The sequence below is a fragment of the Setaria viridis genome, chromosome 9, assembly GCF_005286985.2.
Source record: "Setaria viridis chromosome 9, Setaria_viridis_v4.0, whole genome shotgun sequence".
In the NCBI taxonomy this organism is placed as follows: domain Eukaryota; kingdom Viridiplantae; phylum Streptophyta; class Magnoliopsida; order Poales; family Poaceae; genus Setaria; species Setaria viridis.
Genome location: NC_048271.2, coordinates 43,853,795 through 43,866,858, shown reverse-complemented (window position 1 = coordinate 43,866,858; position 13,064 = coordinate 43,853,795). Strand labels below are relative to the sequence as shown.

Below are 13,064 nucleotides of genomic sequence, written 5' to 3'. Positions count from 1 at the left end.
GGGGTAAAGGCACGGTGGGCCGACAAGGTAAGGGGCCTCACCCTCTCTCTCTGTGATGGGGCAAGGGCGGCGGCCTCTCTCTTTCTCGGCGACAGGCCAAGAGCGGCGGCAGGAGGCAAGGGTAGTGACGGGGGCAAGGACGGCGGCGGGAGGCCCAACGCCGACCCGCTGGCTTAGGTGAGTAGGAATGGTGGCCGGTCGGGAAGAAGGGTTGGCCGCCGGGTTGCAGGGGAGGGGCAGCCGGCGCTGACGAGGCGCGGTGGCAGGGCAGCCAGGCGCGGCCGGCGGGATGCAGGGCTGGGTGCCGTTAATTTTTTTTATTTTTTAATACCTCTTAGTACCGGTTATTTAAACGGATACTAAAGGCCCCCTTTAGTACCAAAGTAGCAATACCGGTTGCACAATCGGTATTAAATGGAGGTTAGAAACTGGTACTGAAGACGCTTTCCCAGCAGTATCCCTCTGTGTTCTAACTTCTAACACAGTAACAATGGCTTACTACCACGACGATATCCCCGGTTTCTGCCACCGGAGATCCTCGAGGACATCGGCGTTGCCATCAAAACCGATGAGCTGCAACACCTGGCTGTCGTCGAGGAAGGGGAACGGACGGGGAAGGGGAGTGGACCGTGGGTGAGATAAGATCGAGTGTGGAATGGATAAGGGTGAGACACGGGCCAGTAATGTGCCGGTCGTTAGTTTCATGCCAGGCCGTGCCGCCCGTCAGGCCTAGGCGACGGCCCACGCCCGGCACAAGGCATCGGACCGGGCCAGCCCGAGCCCGAAGAGGTACGGGCTGGGCCGGGCTTGGGATGGGCCAAAAAGCGGGACTTCGTGCCGGTCTGTCGGGCTGCGGGCTGCATGTACATCTATATTCCACAGGTTCACCCTACCGGCGCCGCCGCGTCGAGGATCTCGCCTGTTCGAACGGGGGGAGCACAGAGCTCTCGCCGCCGTTTCGTCGATCACCGGTTCGTGATGCAGTTAGATACCGTAAAAAGCTCCATTCGTCCATTGCCATGGATCTTTATCTCTAATCCATTAGCAGATTGGCTTACCCAGGAGGGAGATGGCGAAGAGGTCTAAGAACAGGAGGCGGAGAAACCAGGCGGCGGCCAGGCTCACCGACGATCTCATTGTGCAGATACTGTCGCGGCTGCCCGTCAAATCGCTCTGTCGCTGCAAGTGCGTCTCCACTCGCTGGCGCGGCCTCATCTCCCACCCCGACCACCGCAGGAGGCTCCCCCAGACCCTCGCCGGCTTATTCTACATCACCGAGAACCCCGGGCGTTTCCCCGCAGAAGCTCGTCATTTCACCAATATCTGGGACTGGGAGAGACGCCGCCAGTCTCCTCCTCTTATCTGCCCCTCTTTGTCCTTCATACCCGGCCACGAGCACATTAGCATACAGGACTCCTGCAATGGCCTTCTTCTCTGCCGTCGCCCCGAGAGCACTTCCTTCGACGTGTTCTGCTACGTAGTGTGCAATCCAGCTACTGAGAGTTGGGTTGTCTTGCCGCACTCAGGCTCCGGTGGCAAGTTCCGCGCTGCTTGGTTGGGTTTCGATCCTGCTGTTTCCTCGCACTTCCATGTCTTTGAATTTGTGGACAAGTACCGTGGATTAGTGGCAGGGATGGAGATCTACTCGTCCCAAACTGGATCATGGAGTTACAAGGAAAGTCAATGGAACTTCCGTACTAGCATACTTGGTGATGAAAGTGGTTTATTTTTCAACGGTCTTCTGCATCTCGTCATTGCTCAGTTTGCGATAGTGGCTGTAGACGTGGAGGGGGAGAAATGGTGGATGACCACGTCGCCAGAACATGTGAATCCTATGTTTGGTTGGGATCCTGGTTTTGTTGGTCGATACCAAGACCGCTTGTGCTATATAAATCAGGATGATTATGATAATTACATGTCAATCTGGGTTCTTGAGAACTATGCTACAGAGGACTGGATATTGAAGCATCGCGTCAGCATTCGACGGCTGACTGAAAAGATAATTACTCCACCCAGTAACTACCATGTCATTACAATTCATCCAGATTGCAATTGGATTCTCTATGCTGCTGGCTGGGACCAAACTTTAATGGCATATGATGTTGATCATGAGGAAGTGCATGTCATACGAAATCTCGGGTCAGACTCCTCAGTGCCATATATTCCATATGTTCCGCTGTACTCAGGATCATTGACAGATGGGCACTGATAGTGTGACTGTACAACAGCTGGATCATTGCTGAAAAGCAGCAGTCTGGGAGAATTTATTTGAGCTTGGTGGTAGTTCTTATTTACACCTGGGATTTTTCCAACATCGTTTTTTATCCAATGATGGTTTATTAGTACGGATATATTGTAATAAGCTAGCTTTGCATAAGGTACTTATTCAGTGAATTTAATTACACTACTTATTCTATTTAGTGATATTTGTTGATGATGTCTTTTCCGCATTTGGAGAATTCTAGCTATAACTACTTATTCGGTGAATTTAGTTACACTACCTATTCTGTTGTGCGGCTTGTTATGAGTTCAATAGTTCAATTTACTTGTATCACGTTCTTTTGTGTTGATGGAGGCATAGCATCTTATATGTTGGAATGTTTGATCATAGCCTCACTACTAGATCATTAAACACATTTGAAACAATGTTTCTTTATTTTATATGTTTATCCAAATGCTAAAGTTAATTTATTAAATGAGATTATACTGTTTATTATGCATAAAGCTACTTATTTTTCTCTCAGTAGCATCTGTCAAAAAGCCTAGATAAACAGTCGGGAGAAACAATTAATATAGTTTTGTATAAAAAAATCTACATCACATGGGTAAATGACTTTATCTTGAAATATATTGTTTTTAACATTTTTGGATGCTCAATAGATTTTTGCGCATAGTTTATTTTTATTTTCTAATCATTTAAATGCTTTTTTGTAGTTCTAAACCACATTCAGCCTCAGGTTGAATTTTCTTTGAATGTAGTGAAAGGTAAGGAACTCAACGTTTATCACATAGTACTTTGAAAGTCTGTTCTATCATAGCCTGCGAGTTTTACCTTGCGTTGCGTACATATAGAATAATCATTATAGTTCCGTTTCAGGATTTTGAAACATTTGATATTGTTATTATTTCTTACTCTTTAACACATGGACATTCAAGAAATATTAGAAAACCATGGCTTGTATTCATGTATATTATATATACTCTTTTTGGGAATGTATGTTATATGTTTTCAATTGGTATAGCTACACCACACTGATTTATCAAACCAAATTTCTGTAAACAAATGACTGAACGGTAACTACTGAAGATTTACTACTTGAAGTTCTCTAGATGTAGAATATCACCTGGGTATATAATAGTGCTACGTATTCAACTACCAAGTATCAACTATTTATTTCTCTCCGTAGTAGTTATACCAAATCAACCATCAGCCATGTTTTACCAATTTAGAACTCCATGTACAATTTCCGTGAATTATGATCAATGTCTCAGCATGATATTCCATTTATACCTTCACTGTACCGAGTTCCCTATCGCATCCTCCTGACTTTTGAGCGGTGTTGTTGTATGCAAGCCTGTAGACTTTGAATAGACCAAGGCGTTTGTTTCTACTAATTAAATTAAGATTTTAGCTAAATCTGCTACCACTATAGCATATTTTGTTCTAGATATAAATTGTTGTGTGAAAATTGGTTAGGCTCTTTAATGTGTATATGTGAGATCAATAGCACAGCTCTTCCCGTAGTTTCGATCTGCACTTCTTTGTTTTTCCATTTTATTAAACCACACTTTGTAATTTCTTTTTATTAAATCACACTTCGATCTGCTCTTTGTAAGTCATAGTTCTCTGTTTTGAATATATAAAGGTTAAGTGAATCTTTGATCAGCAGTATTGTGCAACAATGTAAATTTTAATCAGGTGCCCTGCGTATCTAATATTTTTAGTCAGATATTCCTACTATGTTTGTGTTTGTAATAAATTTATTTTACCTGACCAGATTACCCATGTTTCTTTTAGATAAAATGCAGATCAGCACATCGTCACTGACAAAAAAAAAACTAACGGAAAAAAATCCATATCATCATTCCAAATATAGCCACTTTATCCCATGTATATACACATATGACCCATGTTTGCTTTAACGGACATACAAGACACATTGTCACAGTAAAACACAACACAACCAGGAAAGATAACACCAGCGAAGTTAAGCTTAATAAGCATGCAAAAACCTCCGAAGAGATGCGGGGTTGAAAACAAAGAAAAAAACATGGCAAAGGTGCTTAATGTTTTCTCTATGGAAAAATCTATTTGATGACTAGTCGCGCAAGCGCATGAGTGCGCGACCGATCCAGCCTGCTACTGTCAAGTGGGAGGGAGGTGGGTTATTGTGACTCGTGTTCTTTTTTTTCATATGATAAGATCCATGATGCATATATTTTGGAATATTTTTTATTTACAGGCAACTTATTTAAATATGTAGTAGCTATTTATATATTAGGTGTGTAGCGACTTTTGCGTAAACCTCTCGATAAATTATGAACATAAATTGCTACAAAAGTAAGTTGTACCATCATATTGTTTGCCTGTCTCAAGTATCTAAATAAGTTACCACATTATCTATAAAGTTACTACCAGCATACTACATAAGTGTCTACGCACAAGTTATTACACTATCTTACATGCATTATTTGTCTCTACATAAATTTTATACTAGACAAGTAGACATACAATATAGGATTAAATGTTGCTACATAATCTCCATATAAGTTAGATACACAATCTCTACATAAGCTAATTGCAACATACATAAGCTTGATACATAAGTTATCATACAAACTATACATAAGTTGCTAATATACAATCAATATAAGTTGTCAGTTACATAAAAATACTTCAAAACATATCAAATATAGATCTTGTTTTGTAGATCTCATTATAAGGAACACAATGGTGCAAACAGAATTGAAAACAATTGTTGCATGCGAGAGTTATGTGCGATTAAAGAAAACGAATCAAAATTCTATTGATAATGTCAACCATGATGTAGATGGAATGCGACAGGTGTTATTTGCTTTGATAAATCTTCCGACCTTGAGAGAATCTCAAGTTGCTTACAAGAGTGCGTGTCAGAAGATGATAGGAGTCGCGCAATAGTTTTTCAGCGCGACAGATCATGCCTTACCTTTCTCTACAGATCTCAGCTCTATAAAATCCTCGTGCTAACCCCCTGCATTTCCACAGTTCAAAGCATCTCTTCCTGCTCTTTCTCCTTTGCACCCTTTCCAAGATCCAACAGCAAGCACCTTGACCATGCTAGGCATCAACGCCGATTATCTCCACCGCTTGGTTTGCAATGGCCGACTACTGCTGCAAGAACAACACGTAGCAGCTCGACGGCGTCCACCGCCTGTTGCCACTGGGGATCCTCGATGACATTGGCATTACAAACGCCGACGAGCTGCGCCGCATATGCATCCTCGAGGAGCTCTCCTCTCATCTCGCCACCGTCCTCGACGCCACCGTGAAAGGTTCCCAACAACACTATTGTCTCCCTCTGGCCTTGGTGACTAACTCCTACCAGCATCACCACAACCAACGACCCCCACAGACTCAGGTCCATCAAATGGACAGTCGGCGGCGCATCGCTGATGGCCATGCCGATACACCAATGAGAGTCCATGCATTGTATCCTTTCAGCAACGCCAGCGCGGTGGACATGGCAATCACCATCAGTATGCAAAGGTTTGCGGCGTTGGCGAGCTAGCGTCGAGTTGGTGTCGTTCCGGCACCGAAGCAAGGCATCAGCAGAGGTACTGGGGCCTTCCTGCCACGCGCACAGCAGGTGTGCCACCACAGGACAACCAACGGGGCTAGGACTCAGCAGTGGCACAGACGTGAAGAAGTTGCATCAGCAGCAGTGCGAGCAACAGCTCCGTCTTCATGCGGTCATGCCCATGTAGTGGCCGCCGCACATGAACTGGAGCAGCAGCAGGCACGCAACAAGAGGAGCGACACGAATGTTGGATCTCACGGTTGGCACGACGAGCTCGACCTCCCGCAGGAGTGGGTCTATTGATGAACCGACGACAAAACAAGTGGCTGAACCAAAAGAAAATTGTGAAGTTGTCATCGTCGATGTTAATTGCTGTCATGTCTACTCAAGCTGTGGAAATAAGATTGGGGTCTTCAGTCCTAAGTTGTACGGCAGAATAACGTACGGGACTTGTCTGAACTTTTTGGAATAGTGGTCACGCTGCAGGTGGCGGCATGTTGGGTGCCTTCCCACCATGAAACTACCGTCCACGATGAGGTTGTGGCTGTTTACGTATTTGGACTCGTTGGATGCGATGTAGTTGGGCAAGACAGCATTCATGCGTGATGGAATATGCTCCGAATTCGTAAAGGATTGTACATGCATCGACCGTTGGACGTCTAACTTAGCTTCTCCTAAATTGGGGAGGCATTTTGTGGTAGCATGCTTGCATGCATGTTTACAGGTTGCATGCATGGGTTTTTTTTCAGCCATTCGTTGTTTGGATTGCCTTTATGCTCCGGCCTATATAAACCAGTTGAATGTCGTATGGTAGAGAGTAACAGAATTAGCAAAGTCATTATGCGTTTCTATTCCTCTTGTAATCCGCTTGGGTTGAGTTAACTGCTCATTGTAAATTCATAGCATTTGTAGACCTCCAGATATATTGAATAGCGAAGATCATCTTTGTGTATTCGTGTCTTGCTTCCAAAGGAGTTTCCACATAAATTTGTGTCTCTTGTGGTTTTGATCATACTTGTTTTGCTAGTTGATTTCTAACAAGTGGTATCAGAGCCAAGTTCATTGGCTGTTCAATTCAGGTTTCTTCAACATGGCATCCTTGAAGTATGATCTTCCATTGTTGGATCGAGACAGCAGATTTTCTCTATGGCAAGTCAAGATGAGAGCGGTTCTAGCGCATACTGATCTAGATAATACGCTGGAGCGTTTTGGTAGGAAAAATGCCACCGATTGGTCTGGCGATGAAAAAAGAAAAGATCGTAAGGTCTTATCTCAAATTCACCTGCATTTGTCAAATAATATTTTGTAGGAAGTGTCAAAAGAGACAACGAATGCTACACTTTGGTTAAAGTTGGAGCAGCTATGCATGACAAAGGATCTCACTAGTAAGATGCACCTTAAGCAAAATTTATTTTTGCATAAGTTGCAAGATAGAGGAAAGGTGTTGGATCATCTTTCATAGTTTAAAGAGATCGTTGCTGATCTTGAGTCAATGAAGGTAAAGTACGATGAAGAGGATTTGTGTCTAATCCTTTTGTGTTCCCTGCCTAGTTCATATTTAAACTTCAGAGATACAATATTGTATAGTCGCAATACTCTCACTCTTCATGAAGTTTATGAAACCTGGCAAGCCAAGGAAAAGATGAAACAAAGAGTATCTGTTGAAAGTTCAAGTCCACAAGCAAAAGGCTTATTTGTTTGTGGCAGGATTATGGAGAGATGGCAGGACTATGGAGAGAGGATCCTCTAGTAGATCTAGAGGTAAAATTTCAAATGGCTATAGAGGTCGTTCACAGTCTAGAGGCAAAGCCAAAAAGTTTTGCAATTATTGCAAGAAGACCACTCATTATATATCTGAGTGTTATAAATTGAAAAATAAGGAAATGCAAAATTGCACATTTATAAAGGTAAAACTCAAGATGAAGGTAATGCTTCAGTTGCTGCTGAAAGTGGCAGTGAAGGTGATGTGCTTCTTGCTTTTGCTAGATGTGCAAAGATTGATGATGAATGGATTCTTGATTCTGCTTGCACTTTTCATATATGCATTCATAAAGAATGGTTTATCACTTATCAGTTAGTGCAAGATGATGGTTATGTGTTAATGGGTGATAACACACCACGTAAGATTGTAGCCATTGGATCCATTCAAATCAAGATGTCCAATGGTATTTTTAGGATCTTGATTGATGTGAGGCACATTCCAACTATGACGAGAAATCTCATCTCGTTGAGTACTCTAGATTTGAAAGGATATAAACACTCTGCTGAAGGTGGAGTTATGAAGATATCCAAAGGTTCTCTTATCATTATGAAAGGTGATTTGAAATCTTCCAATTTGTATCTCTTGAAAGGTACTACCATTACAGGTAATACCGCTGTAATTTCAAAGGCATTATCTGATTCTGATGCTACAAAGCTTTGGCATATGCGTCTCGGGCATATGAGTGAACTTGGTTTGGCAAAGTTAAGCAAGAGAGGGCTTATTGATGGACATAACATCAATAAGCTACAACTTTGTGAGCATCGTGTGTTTAGCAAACATAGGAGAGTGAGGTTCAATACCTCAACACATACAACTGAAGGTATTCTGATCTATGTGCATTCTGATTTATGGGGGCCATCTCATAAGACATCACTAGGTGGTGCTCGTTATATGTTGACAATTATTGATGATTATTCTAGAAAAGTTTGTCCTTATTTCTTGAATCACAAATTGGAAACATTTTCAACCTTTAAAGAGTGGAAGGTAATGGTTGAAAGGCAAACCGAAAAGAAGGTAAAGAAGCCTCGCACTGATAATGGGATGGAATTCTGTTCGAACTAATTCAATTCATATTGCAAGTCAGAAGGCATTGTTAGACACTACACCATTTCTTACACACCCCAGCAAAATGAGCGTATGAACAGAACAATCATCTCGAAGACACGTTGCATGTTGTCTAATGCTGGAGTGCATAGAAGTTTTTGGCAAAAGCTGTTTCCATTGCCTGCTATCTTATTAATCGGTCACCCTCGATTCTAATTAATAAGAAAACTCCAATAGATGTTTGGTCTGGATCCCCACCAAACTATTCGGAATCGAGAGTTTTTGGTTGTACCGCCTATGCTCATGTTGATAGTGGAAAATTGGAGCCCAGAGCTATTAAATGTATCTTTCTAGGATATAAATCTGGAGTTAAAGGATATAAATTGTGGAATTCATAAACTAGAAAGGTTTTAATTAGTAGAAATGTGGTCTTTAATGAATCTGCTATGCTACATGATAGTTCTACTGATGTTCCTATTGAGAGTCAATAGAAGTCAAGTGTGCAGGTGGAGCATTTTGTTGATGCACCACAAAAAGTAAATGATAGTGTTTCAGTCGAACCTATTGTTGATGATTCCTCTACTATTGAGGATGTTCCCATTGTTTCGCAGTCGCCACCACCGCGATAGCGTTCCATTGCCGTTGATAGGCCTAGGAGGAAAATTATAGAACCAAAGAGATTAATTAATGAAATCAATATTGCCGCTTATCCTTTGAGTGTGGCAGAAGAAATTGAAGGTAATACAGAACCTTCAACTTACTGTGAGGCTATTAATTCAACCGATTGCAAAAATTGGGTGACTGCCATACATGATGAAATGGAGTCACTTGAAAAGAATGGCACTTGTGACTTGGTAAAATTACGAAAAGAAAAGAAGCATATCCACCCCAAGTAGATTTACAAAAGGAAGGAAGGCATTTCCCCAAGCGACAAAGTGAGATACAAGGCAAGGTTGGTTGCTAAAGGTTATAGCCAAATTTCAGGAATTGATTACAATGATGTATTTTTCCTGTTGTTAACCATAATTCTATTCGAACTTTGCTTAGTATTGTTGCCATGCATGACTATGAACTTGAGCAGTTGGATGTTAAAACTACTTTCTTACATAGGGAATTGGAAGAAGACATATCGACTAGAATTTTTTGTTATTCCTGGAAAAGAGGACCTAACTCTTTATGGTTTAAAACAGTCTCCTAGATAGTGGTATAAAAGATTCGACTCATTCATGATCTCTCAAGGCTTTAAGAGATCTAATTATGATAGTTGTGTTTATTTAAAAACTATTAAAGGCTCAACCATTTATTTGCTTTTGTATGTCGATGACATGCTGATTGCTGCAAAAGATAAAGAGGAAATAACAAAACTAAAAGCACAATTGAGTAGTGAGTTTGAGATGAAGGACTTAGGTGCAGTAAAGAAGATTTTAGGCATGGAAATTATTAGAGAAAGACATGCTGAAAAATTATACATTAGTCAACAAGGTTATATTAAGAAGGTTCTTCATCATTTTAACATGTATGAAGCTAAGTCATGAGTACACCATTAGCTGCACATTTTAGATTATCTCAGATTTATGTCCATAGACAAATGAAGATGTCAAGTACATGTCTAAAGTTCCATATTCAAGTGCAGTTAGTTCTCTTATGTATGCCATGGTCTGTTTGCGTCCTAATTTATCTCATGCATTAAGTGGTGTCCGTAGATACATGGCTAATTCAGGTAAAGAGCATTGGAAAGCGGTCCAATGGATTTTTAGATATCTGTAAGGAACTTCAAATGCATGTTTACAATTTGGAAAATCTAAAATTGGACTTGTTGGTTACGTGGACTCTAGTTATGCTGGTGATTTAGATAAAAGAAGATCACTCACGGGTTACGTATTCACCATTGATGGATGCGCTGTTAGTTGGAAAGCAAGTTTGCAAGCGACTATTGCTTTGTCTACCACTGAAGCGGAATATATGGCTATTTCTGAAGCATGCAAAGAATTTGTTTGGTTGAGAAGTTTATACAATGAACTATGTAGCGATAGTTCTTGTATCACTATATTTTGTGATAGTCAGAGTGCTATATGCCTTACAAAGGATCAAATGTTCCATGAGAGAACAAAGCATATTGATGTTAGATATCACTATATTCAAGGAGTTATTGCTCAAGGTGATATCAAAGTATGTAAGATTAGTACTCATGACAATCTCGTAGACATGACGACAAAGTCAGTTCCTGGTACTAAGTTTAAGCTTGCTCAAACTTAATTGGTGCTGCCGTCTATAATCCATATTTTTTTTGTGTATGGTTACTATTGTCGTTAAAGGCATTATATCAATGATTCTTCGTTCAATTGGAGAAGGGAATTCGTCTCAAGGTGGAGTTTGTTGGAATATGTTCCGAATTTCTAAAAGCTTCTACATGCGATGTCTAACTTAGCTTGTCCTAAGTTGGGGAGGCATTTTCTGGGAGCTTGCATGCATGTTTACAGGTTGCATGGATGGGTTTTTTTCAGCCCTTCGTTGTTTGGATTGCCTGCATGCTCTGGTCTATATAAACCAGTTGAATGTTGTACGATAGAGAGTAACACAATTCATTCTGCGTTTCTATTCCTCTTGTAATCCGCTTGGGTTGATTTAACCACTCATTGTAAATTTCTAGCATTTGTAGATCTCCAGATATATTGAATAGTGAAGATCATCTTTTTATGTATTCATGTCTTGCTTCTAAAAGAGTTTTCACGTAAATCTGCGCCTCTTGTGGTTATAATCATAATTGTTTCGCCAGTTGATTTCTAACACGCCAGCTCCCCGACCCCGGCGTGCACGACGCCGACAGCAGCCGCCTTGGAGACGCTGTACGCGTGGGGCGAGAGTGCGTGACGCCACCGAGCACGCCCGCGACGCTGGCCGTGCAGATGATGCTGCCGCCGCGGCGGGCCGGGACCGGGACCGGGACCCGCGCGCGCCGCGTGCTTGACCCCGGTCACCACGCCGGGCGCGTTGATCGCCATGACGCGGTCGAAGTCGGCGAGCTCCGGGCGCGCCAGGGAGCCCACGACGCGTGGCGCGCGACGGCGAGGTCCACGGCCGCGGCGACCTGCACCTCGTCGGTGACGTCGCAGCGGGTGTAGCACGCGGCGTCGCCCGCCCCGAGAGCGCGGCCCAGGTCATCCTGGCCGTCGGCGAGGACGACCTTGTCGTCGTTCCGGACGAACTCCCTGGCCGTCGCCTTGCCGATGCCGCTGGCCACGCCGGTGATGACGGCCACCTTCCCGGCCAATCTTCAGGAAACGAAAACCCGAATGGCAGTGGCAGGCATTCATGATTGAGCAGCATAAAGAAAGGGACGGTTACCTTTGTGAGTCTGCGGCCGTGGTGAAGCGGGTGGCGACGCCGGGCAAGGCCGTCCCAGATCGGCTATTCCCCTGCCTGCGACACACACAGAGAGCTGCCTGTCCATCTGGGCGACTACTTAGCGACTCCACCAGCACGCGCTGCCTGCACCTCGCAGTCATCGCCGCCCGAGCCCTGGCGCCAAACCGCGCCGCCGCGACGGCGGCGTTCACCACACGTCCAAGACGACAGTCGATGAAAACTTCACTCTGCGCGGCTGTAACACGTTGCTGACTATTCTGGAACCAGGAATGCCGGCGGTGGAGGTCTAGACGGCGTGGCCGCCGGCCCGTCGCCAATGGTTCCGGCCGGTCCGATCATTTACCGTCCACCCCTGGCCTATCTTGGACGTTGGATCGGGATTGCGCGGCGAAGTAGCGAGGCTCTCCCCGCCTTCCCCGCGCGACGAATGCAGCACCCGCACTCCCGCAGGGATCGCCGCGCACGGCCGCTGCCGCGGCGTGGACGTTTCTGGATCAGCGCATCCGATCCCGCCGGCCCGCGCCGCTGTACAGTCATCCGGCCGGCGTCCTCCCCGGCGGCGCTTGCGCCTCCGCGACCGCGAACCTGCCGCGGCAACTCGTGACATGGCGCGTGCTCGAGGCCCGTCGCGAGCTGCTGGCTTGAGCGTCCATGTCCGGGAGATAGAACCGGTGACTGCATCAGGCAGGGGGCGCGCCGTCGGCTTCGGTGTGGGTGGTGCCTGTGCCGCCGCGCCATTCTCACCGGCGCCTGCCGTGCCTTGGCACACCATGGAGGGCTTGAGGAACAACATGGTTTTTGCCGGTCATGAGTCATGACACTCGCGTCGCCGGGCTGGCACCGGTGTTTTCTTGCCGCGGACTGAGGGTGCTTGCCGCACGGCCAAGGCAGCGGCACGGACACCGGGCGACAGAAAGAACTCTCATTTCTTTCATGATCGCCGCGGACAGCAGCAGGCTGCCATGGTGGTAGACTGGTAGTGAAGACGCGGCAAGAAATAATGCAACCAATGGCTGGCCAAATGGAGCACAAGTATATATCTTGGTGTTCATGCCTGCCCGGTGTTCTCGCACGGCCACAGGAATGAGCTTATTAATCCACGAATCATACAGTGA

At 44.5% G+C, this 13,064-nt stretch overlaps 1 protein-coding gene and 1 pseudogene across 1 annotated transcript; one reads left to right on the top strand and one right to left on the bottom strand.

The window, feature by feature from the left end:
* The first annotated feature begins 581 nt into the window (after positions 1 to 581).
* On the top strand, positions 582 to 2,330 carry LOC117835069 (F-box protein At5g49610). The gene has a single exon (XM_034714429.2). The coding sequence runs from the start codon at positions 1,070 to 1,072 to the stop codon at positions 2,207 to 2,209; it is 1,140 nt and encodes a 379-aa protein (XP_034570320.1). The 5' UTR covers positions 582 to 1,069; the 3' UTR covers positions 2,210 to 2,330.
* An 8,745-nt stretch (positions 2,331 to 11,075) lies between these two features.
* On the bottom strand, positions 11,076 to 12,151 carry LOC140221426 (momilactone A synthase-like; annotated as a pseudogene).
* Between the last annotated feature and the right edge of the window lie 913 nt (positions 12,152 to 13,064).

Bases quoted from the DNA above. Each gene is read 5' to 3' on its own strand.
- LOC117835069 (XM_034714429.2), top strand. From the start codon at position 1,070: ATGGCGAAGAGGTCTAAGAACAGGAGGCGGAGAAACCAGGCGGCGGCC.